Source organism: Myotis myotis, unplaced genomic scaffold (genome assembly GCF_014108235.1).
Source record: "Myotis myotis isolate mMyoMyo1 unplaced genomic scaffold, mMyoMyo1.p scaffold_m19_p_11, whole genome shotgun sequence".
Classification (NCBI taxonomy): domain Eukaryota; kingdom Metazoa; phylum Chordata; class Mammalia; order Chiroptera; family Vespertilionidae; genus Myotis; species Myotis myotis.
In genome coordinates, this window is record NW_023416315.1 from 55,616,699 (window position 1) to 55,633,432 (window position 16,734).

Here is a 16,734-nt window from a genome sequence, read left to right on the forward strand (position 1 = left end):
TTTGAAGTGATTTGACAACTGAGATCAGGACTCAGGATTCTGTTCTTTCATTTTCGTTTCTGTTCTCCTTTTTCTCCCCTCTCTTCCCAGTGCTACATGTGCAATATGAACTTGATCAAGGTTTTTTTAGTTGAATTGAATTCAGATGACCAGCCCACTGCCCCCACAACAAAATGGAGATCCATGTGGTGGAGTAAGTTACCATAGTTTATTAATATTTGTGAACAATACATTTTCCAGAGGACAGCATTATAAATATTAATATTAGAATCAGTGCAAATAATGAGTACAGATCAAATGTTTTTAAAGAGGTAATTTCTCAGAAGTGTATATTTTCAGATCATTGAAGATTATAAGCAATTGGTTTGGACAAATATTTTTTATTTTTTAAAAAGTATTTTGTGAACAAATACTTTTTAAAGACCTCTCTTGCTCTGTGAAAATGACCCAATATAAATGAACAAAATATATTGCTTTAGTGAATTGAAAATAGATATATTTCTCTTGCAGAATTCTAATAATCTTCTTATTCACTTTGAAAACCTTTGAGTAAAATTACCAGTGATCTTTGGAACTTGCTACATTGAAATTGACACAATTATCCCAGTAATACTTTAAACATTTTATAAAGCTTTTTTCAGTATGTTATTAAAAGCCTTCTTTTAAAATAGTTATCTTCGGACCATCTTACGATACACGGTTTTATTTGTGTATGTTGATAGTCTCAAGCCATTTTGCATAATGCTGGTTGTATGATACATGGGAGCAGGAGTGATAGGCAGTAAGTGTGATCACCAGTTACGTTGAAGCTCGTTCCCTTTACAGCGTGCAAGAGAAAACTAGCAGTTATCCATCCCTAAAGCTGGGTAAAACGAATAAAAAGTGATGGAAACCCACACCCACCACATCATTCTGGCTTTGCTGACAATTTAATTATTTAATTCCAAACTATTATTTCAACAGATTTAAACATTTTTTTCTTCAACATAGCTAAGTCAAAGTCACTTCTCTTATACAGAAGTTAAGCCATCGCCACTTCATCTGAGGATAGTAAAACCCTTTTCACTTCCACGTGTGGGGGAAGCACCCAGCCAAAGGTCATGGTACACACGCAGGGAAAAATAAGTGCAGGAGCTCTCTGAAGTCAGTATTCATCATGGAACGGATATTCAGGATGATCAGACAACCTGCCAAAACAAGGGAAAAACTTTCATTCCAAAGTCGCACAGCTGTATGTGTTACTAGCATCTTCTGACAATTTCAGCGACCACTCCCTCTCTCTGTTAATCATTCCTTAGGTTTCTTACCCACCTCCTCCCAGTTTTCATCAAGCCAGCACTTTTACTAAATCCTGGAGGTTTCAGTGTGTGTGTTTGGGCATAGAGAGGGCTGGTTGCCTCTACACCAACATTTTGCTCAGAGCAAAAACACAGGAGGTGAGTGAAGCCTGCCTCTTACCAACTCCTCCCTCCCTTCTGCTGTCCTGATAGAGGAACCACATAGGCACTTCCCTTCACAGCTCTGTCACCAGTCAAGGTCACCCTCTTCTCTGCACAGTGCTTCCTCGCCCTTCTCACTAGGCCTCCTGAGAGTTGATAGTTTGAGATCTAGAAGGTGATGACCAGCAAAGGAAGTTTCAGCTATAATGATGACAGTGATGATAATGAACCTATCTCTTAAATAGCAATGGTGAAACAGTCTTTAAAAGGATTGGAGTGTGTGTGTGTGTGTGTGTGTGTGTGTGTGTGTGTGTGTGTGGCGCCTGTCAAAGAGCACATCTAAGACTCAGTTCTCTACAAGTACTAGGAGCTTTCAATTAAAATATACATGTGGACATAGGCAATAAGGTGGTGAAGGCCTGGGGCAGGGGCCTGGGCAGGCTAGAAAGGATTAATGGGGGAGAAAGGGGGTATATGTAATACTTTCAACAATAAAGATTTAATTTAAAAAATCAAAATATAAATTAAAAGGAAATACAGAACAGAAAAATTAAAACAGAAAAATGCTGTGAAATCCAGTCAAGAATAAACTGGATGAAAAACAAAAAAGACTCATGGCCCAACGTGCCTAAATAATACATTTTTTTGACCCACGGGGCCTAATATTGGTTTCTACTTGATGATTTTTCTATTCCTGGCATGATGAGTTATTTTTTCAGTGTTTCTAGAAATTAGGTATTAAACATTTCAAATGTCAAAATAAATAATATTAACGAATTGTCTATAAAAATAATCAGTACATTGGTTGACTGACTACATCCTACTATCGCTTCCTAATTTAATATTTATTCAATAGAAACCATTTATTTTCAAAAGCTATTAATTAACCTACATATGTTTTATTTCTGAATTTGTTTATTCTTTCATTCTTGTAGTTAGATGTCAAAATTTTTTTCCCTGGAAAATTCATATTAGGAAGCTATTTTATTAACTCAGAAATTTGATTTTAATTCAGTCACCGTAGTTTTTGACTCTTGAAATACTTGGTGTCCAAAGTATCCAAAGTATATGAATTATTTTTATGAGCATTTATATTGCTCACTTAAAGAAAAGGTTGTAAAGAGAAGATGACAGGTGATCTGAAGAACTGGAAATATAAATAAAGAATGATTAAGAAGAAAAAATTGTGTGTATGAATATACATACCATGTGTGTGTATTCACTTTTTATTTTCAAGGACTGTTAATATTTAGAGAATAAAGGGCTACCTCATTAAATAACAAAATCTGGCAACATTTGAAGAAGTGTTAGGAATTTTACTTTTAGATGGTTGGAGCTAGAATGGTGGAACTAGAAGTTTCAAATCTTATAGGCTAGCATTCATCTAAAACTAATTTCTTTTTTAAAAAAATATATTTTATTGATTTTTTACAGAGAGGAAGGGAGAGGGATAGAAAGTTAGAAACATCGATGGGAGAGAAACATCGATCAGCTGCCTCATGCACACCTCCCACTGGTGATGTGCCCGCAACCAAGGTACATGCCCTTGACCTGGGCATAAATCGAACCTGGGACCCTTCAGTCTGTAGGCCGACGCTCCATCCACTGAGCCAAACCGGCTAGGGCTAAAACTAATTTCTTGATTAGTCAAAGAACATATATACATAGCCCATGGATACAGACAACAATATGCTGATGGCCAGAGGGAGGAGGGGGTGGCAGTCTGAGCTGGGTTGGGGTGGGTAAAGGGGGGAATGAGTACATCTGTAATAGTGTCAACAATAAATAAAATAAAATTAGTTTCTTGGCTCTCAACTTGATGCTCTTTCTACTACACTCCCATATCTGTCTCAGGAAGTATTTTTTATTGATTCGTGCATCACTTTGATTTTTAGGAAGAAATACATATGGTGTTTGAATAATTGTGGTGTGATTGTATTAATTTGAATCATATTATTTATACACTATGACTAAATTCTTCTTAAGGTCTTTAGCCTGCCATGCCTTAACCTGTCATAGGATGTGATATAAATGCTAGAAATCTTCTTTTAAATAAAAATGTAGATTTACAGGGAGTTCCTAGAATGAATGTAATTTACCCAGACCAATTTAATATTCAGAATATGCTGCCCAGTGGCCTTTAGCCTTGTGATTTCTGTGGACATAGGTCCGGGTTCATAAGAGCCCACTTGGTGATGCTTTTCAATCTAACACCACCGGGTGGTACCTGATTAAGGATCCCCCAGAACTCACATGAGCTGATCCACTAAGCGGACATCTGTATTCAAGGTTTCGATGGTCTTCATTTCTTCTGTAGTGAGAGAAAAGTCAAAGATCTGAAATAACAGAAATGAAAGACAGACATTTTAAAAGATAGAAAATGGGTCAAGGTTGGGATTATGGAGTCGGACCAGCAATTGGAAACCTTCTAAGATTTATGAACATCTCTGAAAATGTCTAAGAGGAGTTGGTCTAGTGTTGGGGGTCCACCTAATGGAAGTGGAGCAGGAATTTTCTTCTGCACTTTTTCTTAAGATAATTCTGCTAGGGACATCTTACAAGAAATTTTAAGTGCTGTGAAACAATGTATGTTCACGACATCTGAAGAATTCTTATTATTTCTGGATAAGATGCTGAACTTTTGATTCTGGACTAGAGCCTGTGTACACTTAAAAAATATTCCCTTATCTCTAAATTTGTTTTTGTACTTTCAAAAAATGTTTGTTTTGTCCTTTTAATCACTTCTCTCATTTTTAAAAAAATATTTCTATTGATTTCAAAGAGGAAGGGCGAGGGAGGTAGAGAAATATCAATGATGAAAGAGACTCGTTGATTGGCTGCCTCCTGCATGCTCGGCAGTGGTGATTGAGCCCGCAACCCAGGCATGTGCCCTGACTGGAATCCAATTGTGGCCTTCTGGTTCATAGGTTGGTGCTTAATCACTGAGCCACACTGGCGGGGCTGAACAGTAAAGTTTTGAAACCATGAACACTTTTGTTTCAGATACCTCCAAATTTGTAGTTTTTGTTGTTGTTTTTTGTTAATCCTCATCTGAGGATATTTTTCCATTGATTTTTAGAGCGAGTGGAAAGGAAGGGGAGAGAAAGAGAGAAACATCGATGTGAGAGAGACACATCAAGTGGTTGCCTTCACATGCACCCCAGACCAGAGCCAGTAATCAAGCCCTTGACCTGAATCAACTCTGGGACCCTTCCGTCCCCAGACTGATGCTCAATCCATTGAGCCAAACCAGCCAGGGCATAATTTGTAGTGTTTTTCTTATTTTTAAAAAAATATATTTTATTGATTTTTTACAGAGAGGAAGGGAGAGGGATAGAGAGGTAGAAACATCGATGAGAGAGAAACATCGATCAGGTGCCTCCTGCACACCCCCTACTGGGGATGTGCCCACACCCAAGGTACCTGCCCTTGACCGGAATCGAACCTAGGACCCTTCAGTCCGCAGGCCAACGCTCTATCCACTGAGCCAAACCAGTTAAGGCTTGTAGTGTTTTTTTAAAAAAATTTTGATGAGCCTACACATTAGTCATGCAGTCGCTCTCTCTTTTAAGATGGCTAAAAACAGTGTCAATGATTTTTTACTGTGAGGTATTTGGGAAAGTGTTAAAATACTGTCGGTAGTTGATATTACTGTCTAGTATTCTTTCTTCTCTTGGCTAATAATAGAATCCCACTTTTTCATTTTATAAACTTCCTTTCCACCATCTAGTAGGGCTGTTTGTCACATGACCTCAACTCCAGCATTGGAATAGGGATGACTGTCTACTTAAGGATTAATGCAGCTGGTGTCCTTAAGTTGAATCAAATGGTCATTTACCATTTTAAAAAACTAGAATTTTAAGTATTATGCTAAATCTACTGTAGAAAAAACAAAGCTGGGATGACAACATGATTTGCTGAATGTTTTGAGCCCACTGTTGACATCTACTGTTCAGAAAAACAATAAATTCATTTCAAAATATGACAATGTACCGAGTCACTCAAGAACTCTGCTGGAGATGTACAGTGAGATTAATGTTTTCAAGCCTGCTAACACAACATCCATTCTGCAGCTTTTGGGTCCAGGAGTAATTTTGACTTTCAAGTCTTATTTAAGAAATATGTTTCATAAGGCTATTGCTGCCATAGGTAGGGATTCTTCTGATGGATCTGGACAAAATAAATTGAAAACCTGGAAGGGATTCACATTCTAGATGCCATTAAGAACATTCCTGATTCATGAGAAGAGGTAGAAGTATCAACATTACAGGAGTTTGGAGAAGCTGATTCCAACCCTCACTGATAACTTAGAGGGGTTCAAGACTTCACTGGACAAAGAAATTACAAATGTGGTGGAAATAGCAAGAGAACTAGAATCAAAAGTGGAGCCTGGAGATGTGACTGAATTGCTGCAATCTTATGATAAAACTTGAAAGAACGAGGAGTTGCTTTTTATGGGTAAGCAAAGAAAGTGGTTTCTTGAGATGAAACTTACTCCTGGTGAATATGCTGTCGATATTGTTGAAATGACAACAAAAGATTATTACATAAAGTTAGTTCATAAAGCAGGGCCTGAGAGGATTAACTCCAGTTTTGATAGAAGGTCTGTGGGTAAAAATGCTATCAAACAGCATCACATATGACAGAGAAATTGTTTATGAAAGGAAGAGTTAATCAAAATGGGAAATATTGCTTTTTTATTTTAAGAAATTGCCACAACCACCCCCACCCCACCCTTCAGCAACCACCAGCAGCCCATCAACATTGAAGCAAGACCCTTCACCAGCAAAAAAATTGCGATTCACTGAAGTCTTGAATGCTGGTTAACATTTTTTAGCAATAAAGTATTTTTAAATTAAAGTATGTACCCTTTTTAGACATAATACTACTTAATAGACAGTATAGTGAAACATAACTTTTATATGTACTCGGAAAGCAAAAACATTCGTGTTAGTTTATTGCAATTCACGCTTTATTCTGGTGGTGAAGAATGGAACCTGTAATATTTCTGAAGTATGCCTGCAATGTACAATCAGCAAAGCAATCCCCAAAGTGCTAGCAATAGTTTCAAATTCAGCTAAAATTAAATGCAGATATCGGCAGAGTGGTTCAGGGAGCTGTTACAAAATAAAATATGAAGGCATTACAAGTTTCTTCTTAGTCTAAACAAAATAATTTGAATAAAAAATATCCTACTTTTTACATTTTCAGCAGCAGTTCTCTTACCTGAAAGTTTTCTTTGATCATTTTAGGGTCAAAGCTTTTAGGAATGACAGCTATCCCTCGCTGGATGTTGAAACGCAAAGCAACCTGAGCTGCAGTCTTTTTGTACTTTTTCCCCAATGAGTTTAGAAGTTCATCCTTTAACAAAGGTTGGAAATCTGTACTCACCCTAAAAAAAATAAAAACATGCATGATATTTAGCTAGAATCAATGGGAAGCAGTGGTTAATCAATCCTCCTCCTCTGTCTTCCCATTCACCTGGTAACCTTCCAGGACATTTCAGGTCACCTGTAAGCAATTTCTGTGGTTGCTGAGCCCTCAATGAAGAGTTGTTCTTAGTGTGGGAAGATCAAGAGAGGCAAATTTATATTGCTGCCTTTTTGAGAAAGTACATATGTTTTGATGTGTCTTACAGAGAGGGCTGGGCTGAAAGAAGGCATATGTGAGAAGGCAGGTAGCCTGAAGTGGAATAAGTAGAAATACAGCTCTTGGAATCATGTTAGAGTAGAATAATTTCTACTTTGGTCTGTGGAACACATCATAGTAGAAGTGTTGCCATTGAATACAGAGATAAAAAATTCTAAAATTTCAGAATTTAGGCCATAGAGACTCTATCAAATAATAACTAAACTAGCATTTATGGATCACCTCTGTATTTTAGGCACTGTTAGGTAATTTTATTCATGTAGTATAATCAATTCCTATAACATCTAAGTGAGGAAGGTTTCATTAGCTCAATTTGGCTACATGGAGAATGACCTGAAGAGTTTAAGTAAGTTTCTTAAGATTACACAGCCCAATAGAATCATTTCAATAAAATAATTCACATTAGCCTCATACTGAACATCAAAAGAAACACTTTCTGAAGAGCCATATAGCATTACTTACCAGCCTGGACCCCTAGCGACACCAAAAGGGGTATATGTAACAATGAGAATGTCATGTTGTTGGCAAAATTCCAGGAGTTTTCTCTGGGTGAAATATGGATGGCATTCTACCTATGTGGTTGCATTGAAGAGCAGAGCACAAAATTAAGGCCTTGTAGATGAATGCAATTTTACGTAGTTTAAAAAAACTTTAAATAAACTTCATTTTAAAGTATTATGGATAGTGAGACAAATTATAAATATTTTTTCTAACAAGGAAACTTACATTGTTTATATACTGGTGAAGTTCATTACAAGGTTAGTAAGGGCACCATCTGTGAATTAATTATAAACTAATTGGGGGGGGATTCAATTTTGTGTCCCTATCATAGTTTCAAACTTGAAATGAACAGAATCAGTTATTTATAATAAACATCCTAGAAAATACAATTTCCATAACGAACAGTCTCAATGTTCAGATTAGTCTTAGTAAGTAGAAGCGACATGTTACAGAAGCCCTCTGCTCTAGCTATCAAACATCTAAGATTATTTTCACAAGATGAAGAACATGTATGAAACTAAATTTAAAGATAAATTTTATTTTCTTGGATGAGAGTTCTATTTATTTTTTTACATTCAACATTGAAAACAGTAAGTATGATACAGAGAGGACAGAGGCAAAATCTTTGGGAGTATCACTGTGGATGCTGCAAACTGCTGAAGATGGGGCTTCAGAAGGGCTGCAGTATTGGTAAGCCATCTCTACAGTATTGCTGTGCTCCGCTTTCAGACACCACGCAACACATGAATAGGCTCAGGCTGTGATCTTCCAACAGGTCTTGCCTCCCTCGTCGGATATGTTTGTGAAGCTGATCAGCATTCTTGTGCCAACAGGTTAGGGTATTGACTCATTATCATGAGGAGACACACTGTCAAATTTTTGCTCTCTTTTTCATTTTGAGATAAAAAGTTACCTTCTTTCTCTGTATATTAATAAGAAACCTATTGTCATTTCAACATTTAAATGACAGATTATTGTTCTTGGGGGTGTACGAAGGAGATGTGCTGGTGAGGGAAAAAGGAGGAATATAGGGATGGATGGAGGTCAGCTAGGAAGTTAAAGGTTGCTACTCTGTATACCTAAGAGCATATTGTATAGTGTTAGCTTCGGTGTCAGTTTGGAAGTGGTACTTGTAAAATAGCCACTCTTCTATTTTATCTGTGGGCTCTAGTGATGATGTAGGTAATAATTCATTCTTTCTGTCATGGACTCATGCCAGACTTTTTAAGTTACTAAAAACACTAATTGCTCAGTGAGCCAAATCAGAGAAAAGGGGGCTTTGGAGACAGTGTCAGGAGGTTAGCCCAGGTTGAGCTGCCTCTGGCCATCGCTCCCCTGATTGCAGGTCTCCTGGTGTCCCCTAGAGTTTAGGACAGTGATGGTGAACCTTTTGAGCTCGACGTGTCAGCATTTTGAAAAACCCTAACTTAACTCTGGTGCCATGTCACATATAGAAATTTTTAGATAATTGCAACCATAGTAAAACAAACATATTTTTGATATGTGTTTTATATATTTAAATGCCATTTAACAAAGAAAAATCAACCAAAAAAATGAGTTCGCGTGTTACCTCTGACACACGTGTCATAAGTTCGCCATCACTGGTTTAGGAGATGCATGCCTGAGAGGGAAGAAGAAGGGGAAGGGAAAGGTGCTGGCATGTTCTCAGGAGGGGGAGCATGTCATCACACTTAAATTTCCATTTCTGTAATTACTAGCACAATTACACATTTTCATATGTTTACCAATCTTGCAAATTGTCTTTTGCAAATTTCTATTCATTACTTTTGCCCATTTTCCTGTTGATTCTTCGTATTCTATTTTTTCATTGACTTTTATTAGACTTTTAATTCACAAGGATATAAACCTCTTTTCTATTATATTTAAAAATACAATTATCTATATTTACTTGCTTCTGATATTTTTACATTTAACATTTTTATACTATTAAATTTAACATCTTCTTTATAATTTTTCCATGGCTTACTTTTCTGTCCATAGCTTCAGAAAACTGAAATTCTTGTGTAGCATTTACAATGACTTTGTCTTTCTCTTTAACTCTAAATTGTAGGGTCATTAATTTTGGAGTATGGTATGAGGCAAAGATCTATATTGTTTCCACATAACTAGGCATTTCCCCCACACCATTAGTTATAGGGTTAAATAGTTTATTAAAAAACCCATCCATTTGACACTAGTTTTTCCTATTATATTTTGCATGACATTTTTATTATACTTGGGCCTTGTTATTTTCTACTTATCTGTACTATTGGTTCTTGCACTAATCTTACATTATTGTAAAAGTCTACATATCTTTTTTTAAATATATTTTATTTATATTTTACAGAGGAAGGGAGAGGGATAGAGAGTTAGAAACATCGATGAGAGAGAAACACCAATCAGCTGCCTCCTGCACACCCCCTACTGGGGATGTGCCCACAACCAAGGTACATGCCCCTGACCAGAACCGAACCCGGGACCCTTCAGTTCATAGGCCGACGCTCTATCCACTGAGCCAAATGGGTTAGGGCTATATATCTTTTTATCCACATAGTCCAGCATGTTGTCATATAGTTGTTCATAGTATTTTCTTACAATTCTTTGTATATCTATGGTGTCAATTGTTACTTCACTGCTTCTATTTCTAATTTTATTTATTTGAGTCCTCTCTTTTTCTTGGTGAGTCTGGCTAACAGTTCATCAATCTTGATTATATTTTCAAAGAACCAGCTCTTGGTTTTATTGACTTTTTTTTAAGTTTCTATGTTATTTATTTCTGCTCTAATCTTTGTTATTTCATTCCTTTTACTTACTCTGGGCTTTTCTTGTTCTCTTTCTAATTCTTTAAGTTGTAGGGTTAAATAGTTTATTATTAATTTTTCTTGTTTTTTGAGGTAGGCCTAGTGGTGCTATGTACTTCTCTCTCAGGACTCCTTTTGCTGTGTCCCAGAGATTTGGGTTTATTGTGTTTTCATTTATTTCAAGGACGTTTTTTATTTCTCTCTTGATCTCGTTGGTAACCCATTCATTGTTTAATAACATGCTATTTAACCTCCATGTGTTTGAATGTTTTGGGGTGTTTTTACTGTAATTGATTTCTAATTTCATTTCACTGTGATCTGAGAAGATGCTGGATATGATTTCCATCTTCTTGAACTTGTAGAGACTTGTTTTGTGTCCTAATATATGGTCTGTCTTTGTGAATGACCCATCTGCACTTGCAAAGAATATATATTCTGAAGATATGGGGTGAAATGTTAACTAAATCCATGTGATCTAGTGTGTCATTTAGAGTCACGGTTTCCTTATTAATTTTTGTTTGGAAGATCTGTCCAGTGAAGTAAGTGGGGGTGTTAAAGTCCCCACAATAGCTGTATTATTGTCTATCTCTCCCTTAAAGTCCTCAAGAAGTTTTCTTATATATTTAGGTGCTCCTTTATTGAGTGCATATATGTTTAGCAGAATTATGTCTTCTTGTTGGATCTATTCCTTTATTACTATGAACAGACCTTTGTTGACACTTGTTATGGACTTCATTTCAAAGCCCATTTTGGCAGATATGAGTATTGCTACCTCAGCTTTTTTTTTTTCTTTTCCATTTGCATGGAAAATTTATTTCCATCCTTTCACTCTCATCCTATTTGTGTCTTTTGCTCTGAGGTGGGTCTCATTGTAGACAGCATATAGTTGGGTCATATTTTTGCATCTATTTAGCTACACTTTGTCTTTTGATTGGAGCATTTAGTTCATTTTTATTTAAGGTTATTATTGATAGATACATTTTTATTGCCATTTGTATTCTGTTTGCCTAGCTTTCTCTCTCTATTTCTTCTTCTCATTTCAGCAGTCCCTTTAGCATTTCTTGCAATACTGTTTCATGGTGATAAACTCCTTTGGCTTTTTTTTTTTTTTTTTCACATCTGGGAAGTTCTTTATTTCACCATCTATTTTGAATGATAGCCTTGCTGGATATTGTCATCTTGGTTTCAGATCTTTGCTTTTCATTACCTTGAGTACTTCATTCCAGTTCCTTCTTATTGGTAGAATTTCTGATGAGAAATCAGCTGACAGCCTATGGGGGCTCGTTTGTAGTTAACAAATTGCTTTTCTCTTGCTGCCTTTAAGATTCTCTCTTTTTTTTTTGTTTAATTTTTGACATTTTAATTATGATGTGTCTGGGTGTTGGGCTCTATAAGTTCTTCTTCTTTGTACTTTCTCTGCCTCCTAATTGTGTGAATTTTTCCTTCACCAGGTGAGGGAAATATCCTGCTATTATTTTTTCAAACATGTTCTCTGTCTCTTGCTCACTTTCTTTCCCTTCTGGTACACTTATTATGTGAATATATTTTCATTTCATGTTGTCCCACAGCTCAGCTGTCTCCTTGTTTTTTAATTGTTTTTTTCTTTTTGTTCTCTGTGTGATTTTTTTCTGTCCTGTCTTCTAATTCACTAATCTAATCCTCAGCTTCCCCTAATCTGCTGTGTATTCCTTCCAATGCGTTCTTTATTAGTACTAGGTCATTCTTTATTTACAACTGTTCTTTTTCCATAGTTACTATATCTTTTCTCATGCTGTTGAGCATCTTTACCATCATTATTCTGAATTCTATATCAGATAAATTTCTTGTCTCCATTTCATTTATCCCTTCTTCTGGAAAATTCTCTTGTACTTTTATGTGGTTTTTGTTTTTTGTCCTGTCATTATTTCTACCTGTTTGGGTTTATGACTATGTGTTAGGTAGATTTGATATGATTCCAAATCTCTAGTGAAGGACAGTGTCAAATGCTGTTTCTGACTAATTAGATCAGGCAAAGACTCAAAGCCTCCAAAGACCCATCTCTATCTGAGAATGACTGGATTCAGTCTTGAGTAGTCCTTAGGCAATCATACACAGGTGTGGTGAGAGGTTTACCAACTGGGCAATTGGAGCAATTGCTTCTTCCTATAGATTATTATTCTCTGTCTCTTTTTAAAAAATGTATTTTTGTTGATTTCAGGCAGGAAGAGTTAGAATTAGAGAGAGAGAGAGAAACATCAGTGATGAGAGAGAATCATTGATCAGCTGCCTCCTGCATGCCCCCTACTGGGGATTGAGTCCAAAACCCAGGCATGTGCCCTTGACCAGAATTGAACCCGGGACCCTTCAATCCACAAACCAATGCTCTCTATCCACTGAGCAAAACTGGCTGAGGCTATTCTCAGTCTCTTAATGGGCCTCAAAACTCCACAGGTTGGGGCAAAAGATTTTTCAATAGGGTGGGTCAACTGTCTTCCCCCTAGTCATAAATGGCCTGGATAGTAAAGGTCTGCCTGAGAAAGATGACCTCCACAGGGTGCGGGAATGACTCAGCACAGGCAACTGGGGTGTCTGCCTTCTGAGCTAATCCAAAGCCCCCAAATCTAGCTTCTGCTCACAGAGCTCCAGTCCACTCTGCTTTCCCTCTACGAGAGCCCAACATGAGTGGCTGCACATTAAATTTTGTGCATTGGCCCTTTAAGAGGGTGCCTTCATTTCCAGCCATTTCTGGCTGACAGACAGCAACCCTGCTGCTTTTCACAGCCAGATGTTATGTGGGCACCTTTTTTAGTTCTGGTGCTCTCTGCTCGGGGACCAGCCTGGAGATTAGACCCCAGGGTTCTTAGTAGGAACCCCCCACAGCTGAGATATATCTCCAGAACTTCATCTGCTGTCTCTTAGAGCCCGTCCAGTCCTTTCACATCTCCATCCTTCCTAACAGTCTCTCTGATGTCTCCATTTTCCATGCTTGGTTATCAGGGTTCTCTCCAAATAGTGTTCAGTTGATTACTCAGGATGGGTTTTTTTTTTTGTATTTTAGTTGCAATTCCAGGTTGTTCCTGGGAATGGGTCTGTGTAGCATCCACATATTCTGCTACAATTATTAATCTCTTCTATTCCAACTGTCTTAATATCAGGAAGGTCTTGTTTCCATCATTATTTTTCTTCAAAAACTTTTGGCGGTTACTTTGGTATGGATTTAAACTTTCAAATCATTTATTTGTCATTTTTTAAGAGACATAAGTTGAGAGAAGTTAAAAACTTGTCCAGGGTCTTTTTGTAGAGTGAGCACATAACTTTCTGACACCTAACCCATGGTCCTTTATGTTAAGTAACTCTTAAAATTCCTTGTCACATCCCACCCTCTTGTCAGACTGTACCTGGTTGCAGACGGGCTTATATTTGAGTCCTGGTTTGTTCAGTATTAGCTCCAGCTGTCTGCGGTTAAAATCAGATACACCAAGAGATTTCACCAAGCCAGCATCTTTGCAAGCTTCCAAAGCCTGTGTAGAGTAAATGCCATTGAATTTATAAAGAAGCCTCAAAACAAGCAAGAATGGATGTTTAGAAGGTTAGTATAAATTCTTTAAAAGGGAAAGTCTCTGGGTATGTTAATAGTCATTCTGTGAAGAAAAAAATGTTGGGTGGACACAAGTAGGAATTGTTTGATTGTGGTATATTGTACAGCATATCTTTCCCCTGTAATATATATAATAATCTTATTTCTTTTTGTTTGTTAGTTTATAATGATCCTATTTCTTTAAATTTGTTGAGGCTTTCTTTATGCTATGGTACGTAATCAATTTTAATAAGTATGTTAGATGTGTAAAAAATGTATATTCTGCTGTTTTTTGAGGAAAATCTCTTCTCTATCTCTGTCTGTCACTCTCTTTCATACATATATGAGGTTTTTAAGGCTTCTCAATATTTTATAGGAATTTGACAGTATTCTCCCACTATAATAGTGAATTTATCAATGTTTTCATGTATTCCATTTAAAAATTACTATATATACATATATGTGTATATGTATATATATATATATATTTTTTTTATTTTTACTGATTTCAGAGGGAGGGAGAGGGAAAAAGAAACACCAAAGATGAGAGAGAATCATTGATCATCTGCCTCCTGAATCCCCCATTCCCCCCACTGGAGTTCTAACAGGCAATCTGGGCATGGGCCCTGAGTGGAATAAAACCTTGACCTCTTGGTTCATGCACAACCACTGAGCTTCGCCTGTTGGGCTCTACTTTAAAATGTTTTCATATAATTTTTGTTTCATATATTTGCAGATATTTTATTGGGTACATATTTGAGCTGGTATGGCTCAGTAGTTGAGCATTGATCTATGAACCAGGAGATGACAGTTTGATTCCTAGTCAGTGCACATTCCCAGATTGTGGCCTGGTCCCCTTTGGGGGCATGCAGGAGTGAGCTGATGGATGATTCTGTCTCATCATTGATGTTTCTATCTCTTCCTCTCCTTTCCTCTCTCTGAAATCAATAAAAAAATAAATGAAAATAAACATGTCCTCAGGTGAGTATTAAACAATAAAATAAAAAACTATGTTGTCTGATCCTATATAATAAAAGGCTAATATGCAAATTGTCCCATCAGGAGTTTGACCGACCAGGAGTTGGACCACTTGATATGTGTGCTGACCACCAGAGGGCGGCATGGAATGAAGGAAGGCCCCAGCCAGGAGCCAGAGGCTCTGATTGGCTTTGATCGCTGGCCAGGCATAGGGACCCTACCTGTGCATGAATTTCATTCACTGGGCCTCTAGTATTAATATAACTATACAACTTTTTCTAAGTATTAGACTGATAGGATTCCCCCTCCCCTGTCCTTTACATTTTAATATAAAATTAGTCTTTTATATTAAACATGTCTTTATGTTTAGATGTGCCTAATTCTAATCTGTCAATCTTTGCCTTTTAGTAGGTGAATTTAGTTTATATTTATTGTACTATAAATATATTTGGATTGTTTCTACCATGTTAATTTCTTACTTCAGTTTTTCCCCCTTTTATGTTTCTTATTAATACTTCCTTTTAAAAAGTTTATACCTACATCTTTTCTTTAATAAAGATAAGACCTTATATGCTCACACATTCCTTGATTTTCCCTCACCCCCAACATCTATGATATTAATAGTCTATGCAGAATTTCATTTCCTATTATTATAGGTATATTTTTCTCTTTTTATTTAATATTATATAGTTTTATGGATAATAAAAACTATATCATATTTGATTTGATTACTGTCAGTTTATACACTTCTTGAAGCATCTTTTAGAGTTTCGCTCCTCTTATTTAGTAATAGTTTTCAGTGTTGGTCTTTATGTGGCAAAACCTCTGAGCAATGTATGGATCAGAAAATAGTTGCATCATGCATCATTTTTGTCTTACAGTTTGGATATGAAGTTCAAGTTCAATGTTCTTTATTCTTTAATACTTTGAAAATACCATTCTATTATCTCTTTTGCTTCTGATAATATAACAGAACTGATCAAAACAAAACTGATACCAATCCTATATAAAAAAGAGGTAATATGTTGCCCTAACCGGTTTGGCTGAGTGGATAGAGCGTCGGCCTGCGGACTGAAGGGTCCCATGTTCGATTCCAGTCAGGGGCATGTACCCCAGTAGGGGGTGTGCAGGAGGCAGCTGATTGGTGTTTCTATCTCATCGATGTTACTAACTCTCTATCCCTCTCCCTTCCTCTCTGTAAAAAATCAATACAATATATATTTTTTAAAAAGAGGTAATATACAAATTAACCCTCATGCCATTACAAGATGGCTGCCTACGACCAGGCTGGCAGGGGGGTTAGTGAGGGATGACCAAACGACTGAACAAGCAGGCTGCATGGGGTGACCAGGCTGGCGGGGGGGGGGGGGGGCAATTGGGGGCGACCAGGCCAGCAGGGCGATTAGTGTGGGATGACCAAATGACTTAACAGCAGGCTGTGTGGGGCGACCAGGCCAGCAGTGGGGGGGAGCTGGGGGCAACCAAGCTGGTAGGTGGGCAGCAGTTACAGGCGATCAGTCTGGCATGCAGAGGCAGTGAGGGTGATCAGGCCAGCAAGGTGGGTGGGCAGTTAGGGATGACCAGGCAGGCAGGCAGGCAGGTGAGTGATTAGGAGCCAACGGTTCAGGATTGTGAGAGGGATGTCTACCTGCCGTTTAAGCCCGATCCCCTAAACCTGCAGTTGGACTTTCCCTGAGGGACCCAGATTGGTGAGGGTGCAGTCTGGGCTGAGGGACTCCCCCCATGCAGGAATTTTGTGCACCGGGCCTCTAGTCTCATTATATACTAGTATGAATGACTCTTTTATTTC

At 37.4% G+C, this 16,734-nt stretch overlaps 1 protein-coding gene across 2 annotated transcripts in view; it reads right to left on the reverse strand.

Moving 5' to 3' along the window:
* Positions 1-906: 906 nt before the first annotated feature.
* Positions 907-16,734, reverse strand: part of LOC118665735 (aldo-keto reductase family 1 member D1-like) — a 59,626-nt gene continuing 43,798 nt past the window's right edge. The window contains exons 5-9 of one of the 2 annotated variants that reach the window (XM_036327029.1): positions 13,768-13,890; positions 7,551-7,660; positions 6,666-6,831; positions 3,693-3,775; positions 907-1,187 (exon numbers count right to left, since the gene is read on the reverse strand). In XM_036327029.1, the coding sequence (XP_036182922.1) occupies positions 1,145-1,187; positions 3,693-3,775; positions 6,666-6,831; positions 7,551-7,660; positions 13,768-13,890 (525 nt within the window). In that variant the 3' untranslated portion in view covers positions 907-1,144. The remainder of the gene's footprint in view (positions 1,188-3,692; positions 3,776-6,665; positions 6,832-7,550; positions 7,661-13,767; positions 13,891-16,734) is intronic. The other variant, XM_036327030.1, reaches the window with a different exon arrangement.